Source organism: Hypomesus transpacificus, unplaced genomic scaffold, assembly GCF_021917145.1.
Source record: "Hypomesus transpacificus isolate Combined female unplaced genomic scaffold, fHypTra1 scaffold_27, whole genome shotgun sequence".
In the NCBI taxonomy this organism is placed as follows: Eukaryota; Metazoa; Chordata; class Actinopteri; order Osmeriformes; family Osmeridae; genus Hypomesus; species Hypomesus transpacificus.
In genome coordinates, this window is record NW_025813796.1 from 301,277 (window position 1) to 318,781 (window position 17,505).

Genomic DNA, 17,505 nt, shown 5'->3' on the forward strand with positions numbered 1-17,505 from the left:
CACACACAACTGATTCAAAAGAGGTGGCTGTGGTTAAAAGCTGATTTCTGATGCTTACAAGTCCAGGGCCTGAGTCAAACTGACTTGAAAAGAGTCAGTGTGTCTTGTTGAGTGGCTGATGGTCGTTCATGGATGCTGAAATTCTGAAGGTATACTGAATGTCTCTCAGGGCCTGATATTTATTCCCTATAGGAAGGGTATTTGGGGGGTAAAACTGGGTGTGGCCAGGATAAGACAACATGGGGGGGCATGAGTCTGGTGTCTAACCCTTTGAAGGTTTGGGCCATTTGGGTTGGAGGGGGGGGGGTTGTTGTGGCACACTGTGGAAGATGTCCCTTTGTTCTTTTGGAATGACTGCAGACAAGCTTTCAACATGCTTGCAAACCAACAAGTTCTGAGAGTGTGCTTTTTTTCTCTCGCTAACATTTCAAAGTTACACTCCAACACAAGCCTATCAGACACACTTCTTACAACAGTACAGCTATTCGACTAAAATGACAATGCTCCACCAACCTACCAAGGCGAAGTACAGTCATGGCTGGAGGCATACTCTGGTGGTGCCTGTTTGTGTATTGGGTGGGGTGTGGGGTTGGGGGTTGTGGACTCGGGTCTAGCCTTGACAATGGGAGGCACTTGTGGTTAATCCTATGAGGCTGTTGCCCCCTGCAGGCCTAAGTACCCGGGGAGGAGAGGTCTCGCATGGTGGGGACCCGGGGGTTTTCAGCAGCCTGGATGGGATGAGGGGAGGGCTGGACGTCTCGGGAGGACGTTTCCAGGGCTTGTGATGTGGGACTGGTCCTCTGCAGGCTGTTCGGATCCCTGATCTGAGCCGGGGTCACCCCTCCCTGGTCGAGGGGGCCATTCGCATGCTAAGCAGCCATGGAGCAGGGCTGGAGAGACGTTCACACAAGCCCATCACATCCTCTCTGATGTCAGGCCCTGTCAGACTAACCTGTCTGTAAGCCACGCTAGGGTTGGGTCTGCTCTTTGAACTTTACCGGTTGTACTTTTCATATGCTTTCCTGACTATGTGTCTTCATAGACTGTGGAAATGAATGAAAACGGGCAGCAGGGTAAAGGTGTTCTTTGTTCCTTTTGTATACTAAATGTTCTCAAAAAGACAATAGAAAGTCAGGCTATTGTAGTATGTGGTATCTTTGGTTATTGGCTGTTGTTTCTGTAGGAACAGAATACACTCCATGCTAAATAGAATCACACAAAGACATGCATCTTTCCAAAAATGTACGACTCACTTTGTGTGTAAAGTGAAAGTTTGTGTGTGTTCCTGTAGAGTCAACCTGCACTTGTTAAACACGGGTTACTTGGAATTCTCTCTCCCGACTCCGCTACAAGGACTAACATGTCTAAACCCCACCTAACTACCTACTTCAACCTCAACCCAGAAGCAGGAATGTAATTGGGTGCTGTGAGGTGAGGTCATTGCAACCAATGTTACTCTACAGACCAGCTCATATTTCTTCATTTTCGTGATGGGAAAATAACTGTCTAACTGTCAGTTAGACAATAACATCTAACTGATAATTGATGTGGTGTAGCTACAGTTTAATTCTCGGCAACTTTTATATTGCAAAATAAATGTGTTTGTGATTTTCATTGCGTTTGTCACCCTGTTGAAATGAACCAGATATCAGTAGCTCATTTCCCTTTGCAGTCGAAATCTCTAGAGGAAGATCTCTCTTCTGGTTGCATAGCAACCTATGACTCTCCGCTGACTGTTGGTGTGCGGTGTGTGACTGTGTGTTTCACACGGTGTACAACAACATGGGGATCCTCATAGACACATCAACTTGCTAATTAGAATAAGCAGTAGCTATGGAGATGATTAAAACTGTTCGGTTGGAAAGAAATACTGGACTGCTTCATGTAAAACAGCATACAAGGTAAAAAGTACAAACTATTTATATATTTTGGAGAAGGTTCAGATTTAACATTGGCAACTGAAAAGGATAGGTTTGTAAAACATATTGTGATAGATGAGGCGAAACACTTTTATAATGGATTGGAAACCGTGGTAAGTTGCCTTTGTTTTGACTGCCCCTCCAACAAGTACTATTGACATTGTGTGGTGATGTCTGCCTTCACCACTAGAGAATGCTCTTACCATTTAAATTTGATTTCAGACAATGCCCCTCATTGACTGTAGATGTCGTAGTTGTTAAGACTTATAATGAGTCATCAAAAGTAGATTATGCCAAAAGCATCACTTTGTATTATCAAACTAAACATCAAACTACAACTATAGACACACGTAGGCTGCTGTGACTGTGTGTGTTCACGTTCAGTGGTCATATGGGGGTCTCACCTTCTTATTTTACCAACAATAAAAGCGATTGCATTTTGCTTAAAGAGTGCTGTTGTTAACCAAATGATGAGATCCTCAACCATGGATCTCCCCTTGGTCCTAAGCATGCCACACACACACACACACTTGTCCTTTCGTCAGTCTGAGCCGGTGGCCCTGTCCCATGGCCCCGTGCCAGCCCCGGCACGGTGTCGATACGTCCCGCCTGCGAGAGTGACGGAGAAGGATGGAGAGAGGGAGAGAGATGAGTGTCTCTCGCTCCCCGGGAGCCCTGCCAAACAGAACCCACTGACCTCCCCTCCCTCCCTCCCTCCCTCCCTCCCTCCCTTCCTCCCTCCCTCCCTCCCTCCCTCCCTCCCTCCCTCCCTCCCTCCCTCCCTCCCTCCCTCCCTCCCTCCCTCCCCCCCTCCCTCCCTCCCTCCCTCCCTCCCTCCCTCCCTCCCTCCCTCCCTCCCTCCCTCCCTCCCTCCCTCCCTCCCCTCCCTCCCTCCACAGCTCTGTCCTCAGGGTAAGATGACACCGCATCCCCCTCGCCGTGCAGGGGCAGCAGCCGGAAGGTTGAGCAGGCGAGGTCAAAACCCCCCAGGAAGGGTTGAGGGTGATACGGGGTAACAGAGGGGACATATAGAGCCAAAAGGAGGAAAGGAGAAATGACCGGCACCAAAAGTGCTGAAAGAGACGCGGACGAAAGGTTGTACAAAAACGGTACTTTATTGGTTGTGTCAGAGTGGGGGGGTGCCCTCAACGCAGGGCTCAGCGAATGCTCCGTAGGCCTGTGCTTCTCGCCGTGTGTGTGTGTGTGTGTGTGTGGAAGAGGCAGGGCAGGCTGTGTGAGGTGACTGGAACAACAATCAGACCCAATCAGGCCTTCTTTCAAAGCAAGCGCCGGTCCAGCGAAGGACTGGACCGGACTGCGGGGTGAGGGCAGGGGTGGATGTCAGTCGTCGGTGATCAAGGGGAAACAGTCACTTTCTCCTTTCGGAACCTTCCGGGGGACAGCCTTACTTCTTGGCCTTGCCCTGGGCGGCCACAGCCTCCATGGCCTTGCGCACGGTCTCCTCGTCACCCAGGAAGCGCATGGGGCCCACGGGCTTCAGGTCCGCGTCCAGCTCGTACACGATGGGGATGCCGGTGGGCAGGTTCAGCTCCATGATGGCGGCGTCAGACATGCCTAAGAGGAGAAGCGGATGAACGGACAGGTCAGACAGATGTCCAAATACGCCCCTGTACCAGGGCAAGGTTCTTATTGAGACAGCTCACTGACATGACCAGTGAGTGAACGGTTACTGTGTGGATGCTTGTGAATGTATTCATACATGCCCGTTCAACATGGGCAAGCGTGCAGTCGTCCGAAGGGTCACATCCACACTTCTATTTCATTTGGGCCACTTGATATGGTCTTCCTCTCAGCTTTTCGACAGCCCTGACTTGTCCCTGAAACCCTGTCTGCACCAGCCCTGTATCCCTGCTCCGACACTCCTGGAGAATGTACGACCTTTAGTGCCGAAAGGTCGTGGCCGTAACGAGACCCGACTGTATGGCCTTTACCACTGTCTGTGTGTTAGAGCCAGGGCTATTTATAGACCCTCTGTCATCTGGGAATGTGAGTGTGTGTGGGACTTAAATGTATTGCGTTTATGTCATTCGATGCATTATTGTTCTGTAGACTGATTATTAAAAGTTTGTTTTACATGTAGGACGTGACCTCTGACCTTTTGCTTGCACGCTCCGCCATTTCCAAATGAACCCAGCCCCCCAGCCCCTCTGGTAATCGAACCATGACAATCTCCAGTATTCGATTTTCCCTCTCTTAATCTACTCTATACCCCCACAAACAACCCACAATATTCACCTTCTAAATGCTTGACGATGCCGCGGAGGCTGTTGCCGTGGGCAGCGATGATGACGTTCTTGCCGGCCTTGATCTCGGGCGCGATGACGTCGTTCCAGTAAGGCAGAGCGCGGGCGATGGTGTCCTTCAGACTCTCGCACGTCGGCAGCTCACCTGCCTTCAGGTTCTTGTAGCGCCTCGACTGGTGAGAGAGCGGGGTAAAGAAGGCATGTAGGCATTTACTCTGCTTGTTTCCGACCAGTTTGATCGATCTCACGCATCGAGTTGTTCAACACAACCTTTTTCACGTCATCTGCATCCAGCACGGATTCAAAACAAACGCCTTGGGCATTGGACTGTATCATAATATTTTCCTGCCGTCTTTCTCGACTTCAAGTCGCACCCACGCATTATTATCCGTAATCACATCCGCACAGTCACGCAAAGGCCGCTTGACGGATCTGTCACGAATCCCGTGCCCCCCCCTCGCAGAAGCCCTCCCTCCTCACCTCGCTGATGATCTTGTGGTAGGCGTGGTCCTTGTCCATGGGGGGCGGCGGCGTGTCGAAGGAGCGCCGCCAGATCTTCACCTGCTCCTCGCCGTGCTTCTCCGCCGTCTCCGCCTTGTTCAGCCCCGTCAGGCCGCCGTAGTGGCGCTCGTTCAGCCGCCACGTGCGCTTCACGGGCAGCCACATCTGGTCCGTGATCTCCATGATGGTCCACAGGGTCTTGACGGCCCTCTTCAGGACGGACGTGTGGCACACGTCGAACTTCATGCCGGCGTCCTTGATGGCCTGGGCGCCGCGCCGCGCCTCCTCCACGCCCTTCTCGCTGAGGTCGGCGTCGAACCACCCGCAGAAGCGGTTCTCCTGGTTCCAGGCACTCTCGCCGTGGCGCACAATCACCAGACGATGGGCGGCGGTCATGTTTGGAGGTTTTTCCCAGACGCTTAGAGATCCCCGATAATCCAAACCACGAGGCTCTGCTCTCCCTTGTGAAACGCACACACACTGTCTCTGACCGACAGTGAACCCCAAGCAGACAGGCCGCAGTCTTTTTATAGCATGCTGGAATGTGGACCCCACAGAACAGACAGGCCTTCACTGGGCTTAACCAATAAGGAGGTTTCACCTTCTGACTGACGTTGGGGTTGAGCCAATAGGCTTGAACCTTCTGTGGAGCAGAGGGGTGGGTCCCAGCTAGGAAGGCCAAAGGTCAGGGATTGGGCCAAAATAGCAACATGACTTTTAAACTGAGAGCTGTGGAATACAAGTGTAAAGATCAGAGTTTGCTGCTGTGGTACTGGAGAAGGTCTGAAGGAGTCAACCTCACCATGAAATACAGTTTAAACATCATTAACCTTCATCCATTACTTGTACACGGATTACATTTCATACAGTACAACCCACTCAGGGATGACAACCAAGACAAAACCATTCTATCAACCTATCCTCAACATCCCCCCGAACACATTCACCTGCTTCAGACGATATTTGCCCTGCAGTATGTTGTTGCTATTGGCATTTCAGCCAGTGTAGCGTTGGTAAAGTGTGAGGCAAATAAAACATTCTAGAATAACCACTGAAAATACCGGCTGCTGTCTAGATAAATCCTCCGACATCGGAGACCAGTTCAGGTGCATTTGCTGACGCTAAATCGGACTCAAAAAGCCAAATCCGAGCCCAAACTTCAAACGCCAATCACAATTTGAGCCTCATGGCCAAATGAGGTATTACAAGTAATACCACATATCTAAATACAATGTGACTGGGTGTCTGGGCAGGTAGCCAGGCCGGCTTTCACATACGGAAGCCTAATTCCTCTGAAGAGTTCAGGTTCTTGCACTGCAGAGGGACAGAGAACCCTCCGAGTGGAGGGCGAGGCCAGGCTGCAGCAGAGGAGCTGAGCTGGAGAGAAGCGTCCGGGGGAGGGAAGACAGAGGGGCGTCATTTGGAAGTGTTTGAAAGGGAGGGTGGGAGTCAGAAGGAGAGGGGTATCGGGTGTGTGTGTCGGGGGGGAGGGGGTGCTGAGTGAACACAGCTGTAGGTGTGAGTCAGCAGCTCCACTAAGACAAGCTCCCCCCCCCCCCACCTTTCCTATCCGCCCATGCTCTAGCCTGGAAAGGTGAGAGTACTGTTTGCCTTGTTCAGGAATTGACGTGACATGTAAAAAAAAAAAAAAAAAAAACGCCAGCATCTCTCTAAACCTGAAGGGACAGATTACATGCAGACTGGACGAACTGGACGAAGTCTTTAGAAAAAGGTGAAACTGTCGAAATCACACAAACTACCTATCTTGAATAAAGTAATGCATAAAAAAGAATAGATAAATGCATAGATACACTAAATAGATGCATTAACCGACTGATGTCCAGTCCCACATATTGCTGACTATGTCACAGTATCCTTTACTGATACCTTTAATTGAAAATGGCAGTAGCTGCCATACTTACCAAGTGAATATGTAGTGACCCATCAAATCTGATAACCTAACCTGCGTTTGTTTTTGAAATCACTGCAGGGCTTTTAAGGTCATACACGCAGTTTTCTGAATGGCCAGCAGGGGATGTGCTGTGTCATTGTACAGAGAACTGTATGTGTGAGTGTTACAGCATAACCAGGACACCCCCAGTCAGGAGACGACTGCAGACTCTTGGACTAAATGAGTCCGTGCTACAGTATGTTATGAACCGATCTGCTCGTTGCAAATTAGTCGAAAAAAGAAATGCCTCTCATTCTCATCGTAGGTCAAGGTCGCTCTTGTTGACCAAAAAAAGAACAAGGCAAAGAGCTTCACACCTCACTGAAACTCCTGTTGTTCAATATAGCTGTATCCTCTGTAAATCTGCATCCATAGCTTTACCTCTTTTCTTCGCCCTACTTTCTCATTCTCTCTCTCTCTCTCTCTCTCTCTCTCTCTCTCTCTCTCTCTCTCTCTCTCTCTCTCTCTCTCTCTCTCTCTCTCTTTCTCTCTCTCTCTCTCTCTCTCTCTCTCTCCCTCCCTCGCTGTGTTGCAGTGTAAGCCTATCAAACCCGCATAGCCACAGAGTTTGCCTGCGTCAGAGAGCCGATCCCTCCTGCTATATAAGCTGGTACCACTGCAGCAGAAGCTTCAGTCTGGGCTTGCACCTGAGCCCCTCACACACCCCGTCAGGCACCGAGGGAGAGGACCCGGCCCCCCCCGGCACAGCAGCCATGAGTAGCATCGCCTATGACCCCTACTACTCCACCTCCTCGTACCGCCGCTGGTACGTGGAGGCTGCCCCCCGAGGGGCGGTGAACAGGGGGAGATCCCGTTCGGTCCACTCCTCCCACGCCTCCCCCCTCTCCTCCATGACCTCCCGGCTGCAGTACTCCTCCCCTGGGCGGATGCTCCACTCCTCCTCCGCCTCCTCCTCCTCCTCCTCCCAGGCCTACTCTTCCGTGGAGCGGGAGCTCAGCCAGGCCAACCAGGTGAGCTCCGAGTTCCGCACCGTCCGCACCCAGGAGAGGGCCCAGCTCCAGGACCTGAACGACCGCTTCGCCGGCTTCATCGAGCGCGTGCGCGACCTGGAGCAGCAGAACCGGGCGCTGGAGGCCGAGCTGATGGTGCTGCGGCAGAGGCACGCCGAGCCGTCCCGCCTGCGGACGCTGTACGAGCAGGAGGCGCGGGCCCTCAGGGCGGCGGTGGACGAGGCGCGGGCCGAGCAGCAGGCGGCGCTGGGCCAGCGCGAGCGTCTGGAGCAGACCCTCTGCTCCCTGCAGGCCCGCTACGAGGAGGAGATCCTGGCCCGCGAAGAGGCCGAAGGCAGGCTGATGGAGGCCCGCCGCGAGGCCGACCAGGCCGCCCTGGCCAGGGCCGAGCAGGAGAAGAGGGTGGAGAGCCTGCTGGATGAAATGGCCTTCCTGAAGAGGCTTCACGAGGGCGAGGCGGCCGAACTTCAGGCCCAGGTTCGGCTAGGGGCCCAGGTGGCGGTGGAGTCGGAGGCCACCACGCCCGACTTGTCGGGAGCTCTGAGGGACATCCGGGCGCAATACGAGCGGCTCGCAGCCAGGAACATGCAATCGGCGGAGGACTGGTTCCGCGGGAAGGTGGGCTCTCTGACGGAGAGCGTGGCCCAGCACAGCGATGCGGTCAGGAGCTCCAAGGATGAAGCCGGGGAGTATCGGCGCCAGCTCCAAGCCCGTCTTCTGGACATCGACGCCTGCAGAAGCCTCAACGAGTCCCTGGAGAAACAACTGAACGAGGTGGAGGACAAGCAGCGGGGTGAGATCTGCGCCATGCAGGTCAGTGGTGGTACTGCATGTTTACATGTCGACTGTTCAGCGGTATATGACTGTTGAACACATTTTGGCTTTAAAGAGATATGAAGAGTTCTATAATTTAAGATATTAAGTATCTTACGGGTGCTGACTTCAAAGTACATATAAATGCGTATGTTTTATAGTTGATGGCTCACACATCATTGTTTCATTTTAGCATTGTCCTCTGATGCCCTTTAACCTTCTGTATTTAGGATGCAATTGGGCAGCTCGAGAATGAGCTGGGAGGCACCAAGCAGGAGATGGCTCGTTACCTGAAGGAGTACCAGGATTTGCTCAATGTCAAGATGGCACTAGACATTGAGATAGCTGCCTACAGGTAGGCTTGGCCCACATCCGCAACACGCATCCATTTGATCCAACGTTTGTTTCTCATCTAAAGTCACATTATTGAAATACATTGATTTGTGGTCTTGCACCTTCGCAGGAAGCTGCTGGAAGGGGAGGAGTCTCGCTTCAATGTGGGAGCGGCTGGAGGCGTGTCCAGCATGTACTCCCACGGCCTGTCGGCCCCGCCCTCTTTCGGTCGCCCAATGATGTCCATGCATTCAAACTACAGCTCTGGCATCTCCTATCTGATGACCTCACGCCTGCTCAGCTCCTCCTTCACGACCGCCGAGGACATCATCTCCGCCAGCCTGGCTCATAAGGAAGAGGTGGGCCCAGCAGAGGAAGAGGAGGAGGAAGAGAAGGGGGAAGAGGAGGAGAAAGTAGAGGAGGCAGACGAGGAGGAAGGAGAGAAAGAGGGGGAGGATGAAGAGGAAGGGAAGGAAGGAGGCGAGGAAGAGAAGGATGACGAGGAGGCCGGAGATGAGGCCGAAGTGACAAAGGAAGGAGAAGGAGAAGGTAGGCAGACATGTTTTCTAAACAAGTTGAAATTGTACGATGCCACAAGAGGAAATGTTAGAATTGCGTGTAGCATTGTAGCAAAAAACGACTAAATGCCGACTGTCTCCTTTCAACGCAGGCGGTGACGAGGCCAAGGACGAGGAAGAAGGTGCCGCTGAGGAGGGGGAGAAAGAGGAGAAAGAAGAAGAGAAGGATGAGGGAGGAGAGTCCGAGAAACAGGCCGAGGAGGAAGGAGAGCAAGAAGGGGGAGAAGATGACCAGGGAGAGGCCAAAGAGGAAGACGGAGGAAAGAGTGAAGAGAAGCCAGATGACAAAGCACAAGACAAGAAAGATGAGGGAAAGGCAGATAAGACTGAGGTCAAAGGTGACAAACCTACCGAGGAGAAGAAGGCAGATGAGTCTGAGAAAGCCAAGGCTAAGGAGTAGTGTACAAGAGCCAGCAGACAGTCTAGTTAAAACCTCAGCTTGATTAACAAACAGTAGAAACACAATTGCTCTCCGATCAAGGTGCTCAACACAATAAGTACAATAAAGTCCTGTCGAACCATAGTTATTTGCTTGCTTTCTGAAGTTATTAAAAACCTGGTTGCACAATTTCTGAAATGTTTGTGAGGAATTGCAGACTGTGTGAGCATGGTTTTGGACATTCAAATAAATACTATTGAAAACGAAATTACTGTGTAATACATTTTCTTATGTGTCACTGTGGAGGACTTTAAAATGACTGAACTGGAGGTCTGTTGAACCTGAACTGAATGTTGCTGATTAACATTCAACTTTCATATTACGTGAAACACAATATTGACACAGTCGAGGCAGTCTGAACTTTACATATATATATATATATGTATATATACAGATTAATGATTAATAACTAATTGGTTGGTAATCCACAGACGCTTTGTCAAAACATTATTCTTTTTGTTAAAAAACTTGACGTGTCCAAAAACAAGATTTTAGCCGATATACCACATGAAAAAAAAAATACATATCACAAATCCATGTTTAGCTATTCCAAGTAGAAAGCAGTCTGTAGAATTATGTGGCTTTACTTGTTATAAGCCATGAGTTATAAGAGAGAATAAGATTTTCAAAAATATATAATTCAGCTAGGTTGCATAAAAAAATTGCCTAATCTGTTCAGTTGGGGAAGGTTGTATGAACTCATAGAAATGAACTATTTATATATGTAAATGTATATATGGTATTGGTAATAATTTTTGCGTGTTATTAGAGTTTACATGCTATAGAAGCAAAATGTCAAAATAATTCCAAATTCACCATTTTATTTTTGCCTGTGTTGTACCTGGCCTTGTGATACACTTAACTTTGAAGACTACAAAGATAAAAAAACATCTAGTTTAGGGAGTGCAACCCGCCATCTGATTTACCATTTGTTTTTGTTTATCTGGGATGCAAATGTACACAGATAATGCATGCGAACAAAGGGAGAGAAATTGAAATTCTGTACTGTCCATGGTGCTGAAATTAACTTCCAAACGTCCTATGACACTGTTGTGCAAAACATTCGAATTTCGAGCACAAAGGTATAATCACGACACACTGAGGCATTGTTGCTGCTTCCTCTTCTGAGGGGAACATAAGACCCACCTGCAGCGATGCGACTCATATCCCCGAGGGCAGTGAGAAACAGACTGAAGCAAACTCAGCTAGTGACAGGTCTGTGACCAGCCATAGCCCCAGATAGATAACGTCTACTCTCAGTCGAGGGGTTTTGTAGCATTTGAGCCTGTTTCATGATACATGGCAGATTTGATGACTCCTGGCAGATGAGTTGCTGCATTCAGCACCCGATGTGAAAGCTGATCTGACATGATCAGCGGTCACAGGGTTCACAGCACACAAGACTAAAACAGACTAATGTTGTAGTGTCAGTCACTAGGTACTATAAATACTAATTAATACCTACATAATCACTTAATTTTGTAAATGTCTAAGGTTGTGTCTTCTGCAACCATTCATACAATAAATCAAATGCATAATGCATAATTGATACAATGTTCAACCTGGCCTTCTTTGTATGTCTGATTTTGTACTTTGTATCATTACAAAGTACAAACATTGTTGTTGGACCAGCATACAGACTAGAGCCACAGAACACTGGAAGGTCAAGCGAGGACAAGCAGCGGAGGTGGTGTACAAACATGGAGCGCATCAGCTCAGTCAAGGAGGACATCTTGTTGAATCTGACACAACGACACGATATCTAACTAAATCTGCTTTCATGGATGAAAAAATGTGTATGTTGCTTTGGTAAAACTGCTGTAGTTTGACTGACTGGCCTATTCATGAATGACGCTTCAGTTCCTTCTCATTTATTAGTCTTTTTATGATGGGACATATTTCAAATTTGTCTAAAATTAGGTTTCATTCGATTTTACATAGTGATTTGCATGTCATATTGTATGTACATAGTAGATTATGTATGTTATGGCTCCATTTTAAATATTCTGTACATGAAAGTATGTTTTCCAGAAGTATGTGCATATTGTGAAAATATGTCTATGGAACATCCCATGAAAAACAAGACATGATAGTTACTGAACATTTCAAAACAAGACACCAAAGTTGGTATTTTTGTATGACATTTATTGAGTAAATGCTGCTGGGAAATTGTTCATAACGAGTAAAGAGATGGGATCGCAAACAGTAGCACCTCATTTATGTTCGGTATTTAAATTCAAGTTCATCCTATGCATACACGACTGTATGTGTGCGCTTTAATACAGTAGGTTTATTTTCATTTGCACTCTTAAGGTAAACATAATAGACACTGATAAAAAGCATGTTTAAGGCGTGGAGTTTATTCAGGTTATTAATGCTTAAGTTGCTTTAGGTATGAGTATGATCATTGCACCATCGACGCTGTCATTCGGTTGTCACTGTTACGTTTGTGTATAAGTTGCTTGTTATTTTTTGGCTCAGTTGGCGACTTCAAACTTTAAGTAAGGCTGCTTCTTCATATCAGTGTCAGTAAGGAGGACCCTTCCATTGGAATCGCTGCTTTCAAACTCAAAAACACAATTAACTAAACAAACATTTCTCTCACTCAACAACCGACTTCCTATATAAATGTATTCTCTGTGCAAACTGTGTGTCCCTTCCGTACAAGCCAGAGGATGTGAATCCCCCCCCCCCCCCCCCCCCCCACACACACATTCCCTCCCTTGAGTTAACATGCAGATGCCCCCTCCCATAAAACGTCTGGTGAACTGCAGAAAGAAACAAAGTCAAATAAAACGGCGACCTCCCTTTGTCCTTTCTGCATCTGCAGCATCTTGAAGCTTTCACTCGACATGCAATTTAAGCTTGGACACCTCATATGGCTTCTCTCTAGGCTTGTTCACGAGTGGTTTATCTTTATTACATTGCTCTAGCTGCATGAGTTATTTGTTATGTTATTGGTTCTGTGGGTTGACTTCTCCTCTTCGCCGTCGCACCTCGAGGGCTTGATGGTCGCTGGCGTGGTCACTCGGTCTCGGTCACCTGCTTGGTGACCTGGACGGATTGCTTCTCCGTCTTCTTGGAGGTGACGAGTTTCTCCTGCATCATCTCCTCGGCCTCCTTCACGGTCTCCGTGACCGTGACGGACTTGGTGACGTGCTGGGCCCCGTCTTCCGAGGTGGTGATGGTCTCCACGGTCTTGGTGATCACCACCTTCTGGTTGGGGTCATCCTTGGCGGGGCTCTCGTCCACCCCGTTGGTGATGGCGTCCTCGGCGTCGGCGTCTGTCTTCGTCTCGTCCTTCTTGTCTTCTTTCTTGTCCTCCTTCTTGTCCATGTCTCCGTTCATGGTGGCGTCTTTCTTCTCGGGCTTCTTCTCTTCCTCGGCATCGCTCTTCTTGTCTGATTTCTCCTCGGCCTCTTTGGGGGCTTCCGCTTTCGAAGCGTCCGCTTTGGGGGTCTCGCTCTTTGGGGATTCGGCTTTGGGGGACTCGGACTTAGGGGATTGAAGTTTGGGAGAGTCTGACTTGGGGGACTCGGATTTAGGGGATTGAAGTTTGGGAGAGTCTGACTTGGGGGACTCGGACTTAGGGGATTCAGGTTTGGGAGAGTCTGACTTGGGCTCCTCTTTCTTCTTGGGCTCCGATTTGGCCACTTCGGCCTTAGGCTCCTCCTTCTTGGCTACGGGGGCCTTCTCTTTGTCCTCCTTCTCCTCCTGTCCCTTCTTGTCTCCTTTCTCACTTTCGACCTTGGCGTCTTTGTCGGCTTCCTCCTTCCCTTCGTCCTTCTCATCTCCGTCTTTGGCTCCCTTGTCGCTGGCCGCGTCGTCGCCTCCGTCTTCCTTGTCTCCCTCATCCTCTCCTGCCTTATCCGGTGCTCCGCTGTCCTCTTTGGCCTTTTCCTTCTCAGGGCTGGCCTTCGACTCGGGGGCTTTGGCGCTTAGAGCGGTCTCCTCGACGCTGCCCTCTTCCTCGGCGGCGCCTTCCTCTCCCTGGCCTTCATCGGCCTCTTCCCCGTCCTTCTCCTTGTCCTCCTCCGCGTCTCCTTCTCCCTCTTCCTTTTTCTCTTCCTCGTCGCCACCCTCTTTCTCCTCATCCTCCTCTTTGTCGTCGGGGGCGCAGGCGCCGAGTTTGGACTCGGAGGAGGCCACGACTTCGTCCTCGCCCTCTTGTCCTTCGGGGGCATCTCCTCCTTTTTCGGCCTCGTCCTCTGCCCCTGCCTCTTCGTCATCCCCTCCATCTCCCAGTTTGGCAGACAGCTCCTGGGCGATCTCGGCCAGGGCCTCGTCCATGTCAGAGTCGTCATCCTCCACCCTGGTCTCCTCAATGATTTCTTCGACAAACTTGTGCTGAACCTTCAGTTTGGGGGGTTCAGACTTGGACTTCTTTGAAGTCATGGCCTGGCGATAAGGGAAAGTGCTAAAGTGGGTTTCCTCCCCCTCTAAGAGTTTCCTGCGTTGAGAGTAGAAAAGGACACGTCATAAGTTTACAATGTTTCAAATCAACAATTAAAAGTCTATAAACAAATAGTTTGCTCGAAACGTTTCTCAAATAAAATGTCAGTGAAATGCATTTATGATTCCCTATTTTCCTTCTTGAAGCACAATGAGGAGTCTGGATAGTCATACCTGTATGCAGCGATCTCGATGTCGAGGGCCATCTTGACATTGAGAAGGTCTTGATACTCCCGCAGATGACGAGCCATCTCCCACTTAGTGCCCTTGAGCTCATTGTCCAGTTGGTGGATGGTCTCCTGAGAGAACACAGCGAGGGACACAACCTAAACGGTTAGCACAAAAATACCCGAAGGTGACATCTTACTGATGTATAAAGAACCTTGAAATATGGACATATTGCACAACTCCACACAGCCGCTGTCCAAACTCATTTCAGACGAAAGCCAGACGTAAATACTGTTAAGTTTGCCATTGCTCTTGATCCATAAGGATGTGTCACTTCAAAGTCAACCGTAAGCAATAACCCATCCTATTCAAGAGAACGATTTAGCTGTAAAATCGTATAAACGTCGCAGCCCTTTATTCGTTTTCTGTGAATTGATTCTGACGCATATTTTGAATGATGCAGTGGTTTTTAGGGTAGTCCCTCCCTTCCACACTTGCTCAACAGTTATCCTCGAGGTACTGTATCTGTGAGGTGAAACGAGGACACAGCCAATGAACGCATCGACCTGCATCTCTGACGCAACCGCAATAAAAAAAGAAAAAAAAGGAAAAGGAAAAGGCTGCAGCATTGTGTCACCCCTTCACCGTCAGTGGAGCGTACATATTTTGCCAAATCATCTTACGATGTTGAGCATGGCTTCGAGTGCCTGGGATCTGAATGCCTTACGTCATTGTTAGACACAATTGTATGTTATTACAAATATATAAGAAGTTGCCTATTGACTTAGCCTATCAATTTACTTCTGTATAATTATAAATCGCCGACAGTACACATGAACAATGATCCGTGGCGTATTTCTGCATTTAGTGATCAAGACTACCGCGTAACAACCATATAAAAAGATTAGGCTGCATAAGCTGGGATGAATAAAAGTTAGCAAATGTTATGATTCCAGTTCCATAAACTGCATAACTATGTTTAATACACACATGACTTACTCGTTTCCATGAATTTAGATGCAAACTTGAAATAAATACTTGATTAAAATAAGGCTTTCATACCTGAAGGCTTGCAAGGTCGCTGTTGTGGCGGTCCTCGATGTCATTCAGCTGCCTCTCCAGTGACTCTCGAGTACCACGGACGGACTCCAATTCGACGGTCTTAGACTGGAGCTGGCGACGGTAGTCGGATATTTCATCACGGGCGGACTTAATAGCGTCCTTATTTTGCTCTGCAGCTTCTGTAAGCTTGGAGTAGCGACACATGAACCAATCTTCCACCTGCTGCAGGTTCTGGTTTGAGTGCCCCTCAAGCTGCGAACGAATCTCCCGGAGTGCTTCGGTGATGTCAGTCTTCTGGAAGTCTTTCCTATCCATGGTCACCTGTGAAGCTTGCACCTCTGCAATTAGGTCGCTGACTTCTTCCTCGTGGTTGTTACGAATGAAGGCAATCTCATCCTGTAGAGACTGAACTTTCTTCTCCAACTCGGACTTCATTAACTCGGAGTCGTTCATGTCCTTTTTAAGGACTCGAATGATGGCCTCCGTCTCCTCCCGAATGCGCGCTTCCTCGTCGAAGCGGTCCCTCAGTCGCTGGATGTCCTCCTCGATGTGGTCCGTGTCGAGCTGGATTTGCGCCTTGTCATTGTGGATCTGCTCCAGCACGGAGCGCAGCTCCTGGAGCTCCTGATCATAGATGTCACCCAGCTGGGATTGCGACACCTGCTTCTGACGCAGCGCTTGGATCTCTGCCTCGATCTGCTGGTTCTGCTGCTCCAAGTAGTGCACCTTGTCGATGTAGCCGGCAAAACGGTCGTTGAGTCCCTGAAGCTGCTCTTTCTCGTTGGAGCGCTTGTAGTCTCCGTTCAGGTGGGAGGATTGACCATAATCAACGCTGTCGGCGGAGCTCATTACTGTGGAGCTGTAGGTTCTAGCTACCGGCATGTTGACGCTCCTTTTGTAGGAGGTTGTCATTGCAGAGCCCGGGCTGGTCCGGGACCAGGACTGAGAACGAAAGCCGCTAGACGGAGTGCCGCTGGAGCGGCCGTAGCTGGTCCTGCTATCCATAACTCTTCTGAAGGGACTCCCTATCGTGTCCACCGGGTAGCTCATCCGGCCTAACAGGGTGTTGCGTGTGCAAATGGAGGGTGTGTGAGGGTGGAGGCGTGTGGCGAGTGTGTGTGTGTGTGTGAAGGGTGTACGGCTCTCAGCGACTGAAGGACCACAGTCTGCCCTTTATATATGAGAGACGGTATCGCTAGCAAAGCAAGCAGGAGCTGTTTTAACTGGCCCATTGATCGAACGGAGGTGGGAGGGGGGAGTGGGGGGCGGGGAGGGCGGTCTCATCCTGCCAGACTCCCTGTGGTCGGAGGTCCCATTCAACACCACGTGGGTGTATGGGTGATCTCGTGAAGGATTAGTAATTAAACGCGAGGGGGGGTCTTTATACAATGGCACATATCTCTATATTGTAATATCCCCAAACACTTGACAGACATAAAAACGATAAATAAATGTTGATATTTTTTTAATTGTTGTTAAGAGTATGTGGTGATGGCATGGTGTTCCTTTTGTCTGCAAACCTTACAGAAACGCAAACTTTAGCTCGAATTTGTCAAGGCGACCGTTTCAGTACCATGGACAGCGGCTGGCCGGCGCCAGGACAAAGTTCCTAAACGATGTAGGCCACAGTAGACACGAGCGCATACGGACTTCTAATGATCACGATTCACGACTGTTTAGATCAGTGGAAAGAATGAAACAAACATTATCCTATGCTATTGGGTCAATATAACCAGAACAAAGTCAAGTATCCATACCTAATTAGTCAAATATTGACGTGCAAGTCAGTGCTCAGTAATGGCTTATAGACCATTAGTTGACACACAAAATAACCGTTCGAAGAAATTACCACCAGACTAACTTCATAGCTATATAAAACCTTAAGTGATGCGTGTCTGTGACCATCTTTTTCCAACAGAGTTAATTAAGTTCCCTTTTCCTTGTCTTTAAATCTCTATCTAATGCCTGCTTTGATGTTAACAGTACCACTATGTTTATATTCACATTTCTACTCTATGAGTAGATAGAGGACTGCTCACCTGGCTATAGATTTC

At 49.1% G+C, this 17,505-nt stretch overlaps 3 protein-coding genes across 3 annotated transcripts; 1 reads left to right on the forward strand and 2 right to left on the reverse strand.

Annotated features, from left to right (window-relative positions):
• The first annotated feature begins 1,771 nt into the window (after positions 1 to 1,771).
• Positions 1,772 to 9,974, forward strand: nefla (neurofilament light chain a). The gene is made up of 5 exons (XM_047014957.1): positions 1,772 to 1,901; positions 7,171 to 8,419; positions 8,650 to 8,774; positions 8,883 to 9,301; positions 9,423 to 9,974. Exons 1-5 carry the CDS (start codon positions 1,834 to 1,836, stop codon positions 9,728 to 9,730), a joined length of 2,169 nt encoding a protein of 722 aa, XP_046870913.1. The 5' UTR covers positions 1,772 to 1,833; the 3' UTR covers positions 9,731 to 9,974.
• On the reverse strand, positions 3,016 to 5,191 carry pgam2 (phosphoglycerate mutase 2 (muscle)). Its single transcript, XM_047014958.1, has 3 exons — positions 4,664 to 5,191; positions 4,176 to 4,356; positions 3,016 to 3,494 (listed from the first exon to the last, which is right to left on the reverse strand). The coding sequence occupies exons 1-3, from the start codon at positions 5,078 to 5,080 to the stop codon at positions 3,325 to 3,327; spliced, it is 768 nt and encodes a 255-aa protein (XP_046870914.1). The 5' UTR covers positions 5,081 to 5,191; the 3' UTR covers positions 3,016 to 3,324.
• A 2,617-nt stretch (positions 9,975 to 12,591) lies between the features above and the next one.
• On the reverse strand, positions 12,592 to 16,594 carry nefma (neurofilament medium chain a). Its single transcript, XM_047014956.1, has 3 exons — positions 15,452 to 16,594; positions 14,396 to 14,520; positions 12,592 to 14,219 (listed from the first exon to the last, which is right to left on the reverse strand). The coding sequence occupies exons 1-3, from the start codon at positions 16,499 to 16,501 to the stop codon at positions 12,794 to 12,796; spliced, it is 2,601 nt and encodes an 866-aa protein (XP_046870912.1). The 5' UTR covers positions 16,502 to 16,594; the 3' UTR covers positions 12,592 to 12,793.
• Positions 16,595 to 17,505: the final 911 nt, after the last annotated feature.

What these genes read in the sequence shown, in the direction of transcription:
- nefma (XM_047014956.1), bottom strand. Translation starts at nt 16,501, where the DNA reads ATGAGCTACCCGGTGGACACGATAGGGAGTCCCTTCAGAAGAGTTATG. An exon ending in GCGACCTTGCAAGCCTTCAG is followed by an intron (nt 14,521 to 15,451) that starts GTATGAAAGCCT and finishes GTGTTCTCTCAG; the next exon opens with GAGACCATCCACCAACTGGA. An exon ending in ATCGAGATCGCTGCATACAG is followed by an intron (nt 14,220 to 14,395) that starts GTATGACTATCC and finishes CTCTCAACGCAG; the next exon opens with GAAACTCTTAGAGGGGGAGG.
- nefla (XM_047014957.1), top strand. Translation starts at nt 1,834, where the DNA reads ATGGAGATGATTAAAACTGTTCGGTTGGAAAGAAATACTGGACTGCTT. An exon ending in CATGTAAAACAGCATACAAG is followed by an intron (nt 1,902 to 7,170) that starts GTAAAAAGTACA and finishes GCTGTGTTGCAG; the next exon opens with TGTAAGCCTATCAAACCCGC. An exon ending in ATTGAGATAGCTGCCTACAG is followed by an intron (nt 8,775 to 8,882) that starts GTAGGCTTGGCC and finishes GCACCTTCGCAG; the next exon opens with GAAGCTGCTGGAAGGGGAGG.
- pgam2 (XM_047014958.1), bottom strand. Translation starts at nt 5,080, where the DNA reads ATGACCGCCGCCCATCGTCTGGTGATTGTGCGCCACGGCGAGAGTGCC. An exon ending in ACCACAAGATCATCAGCGAG is followed by an intron (nt 4,357 to 4,663) that starts GTGAGGAGGGAG and finishes CTCTCTCACCAG; the next exon opens with TCGAGGCGCTACAAGAACCT. An exon ending in CATCGTCAAGCATTTAGAAG is followed by an intron (nt 3,495 to 4,175) that starts GTGAATATTGTG and finishes TTCTCCTCTTAG; the next exon opens with GCATGTCTGACGCCGCCATC.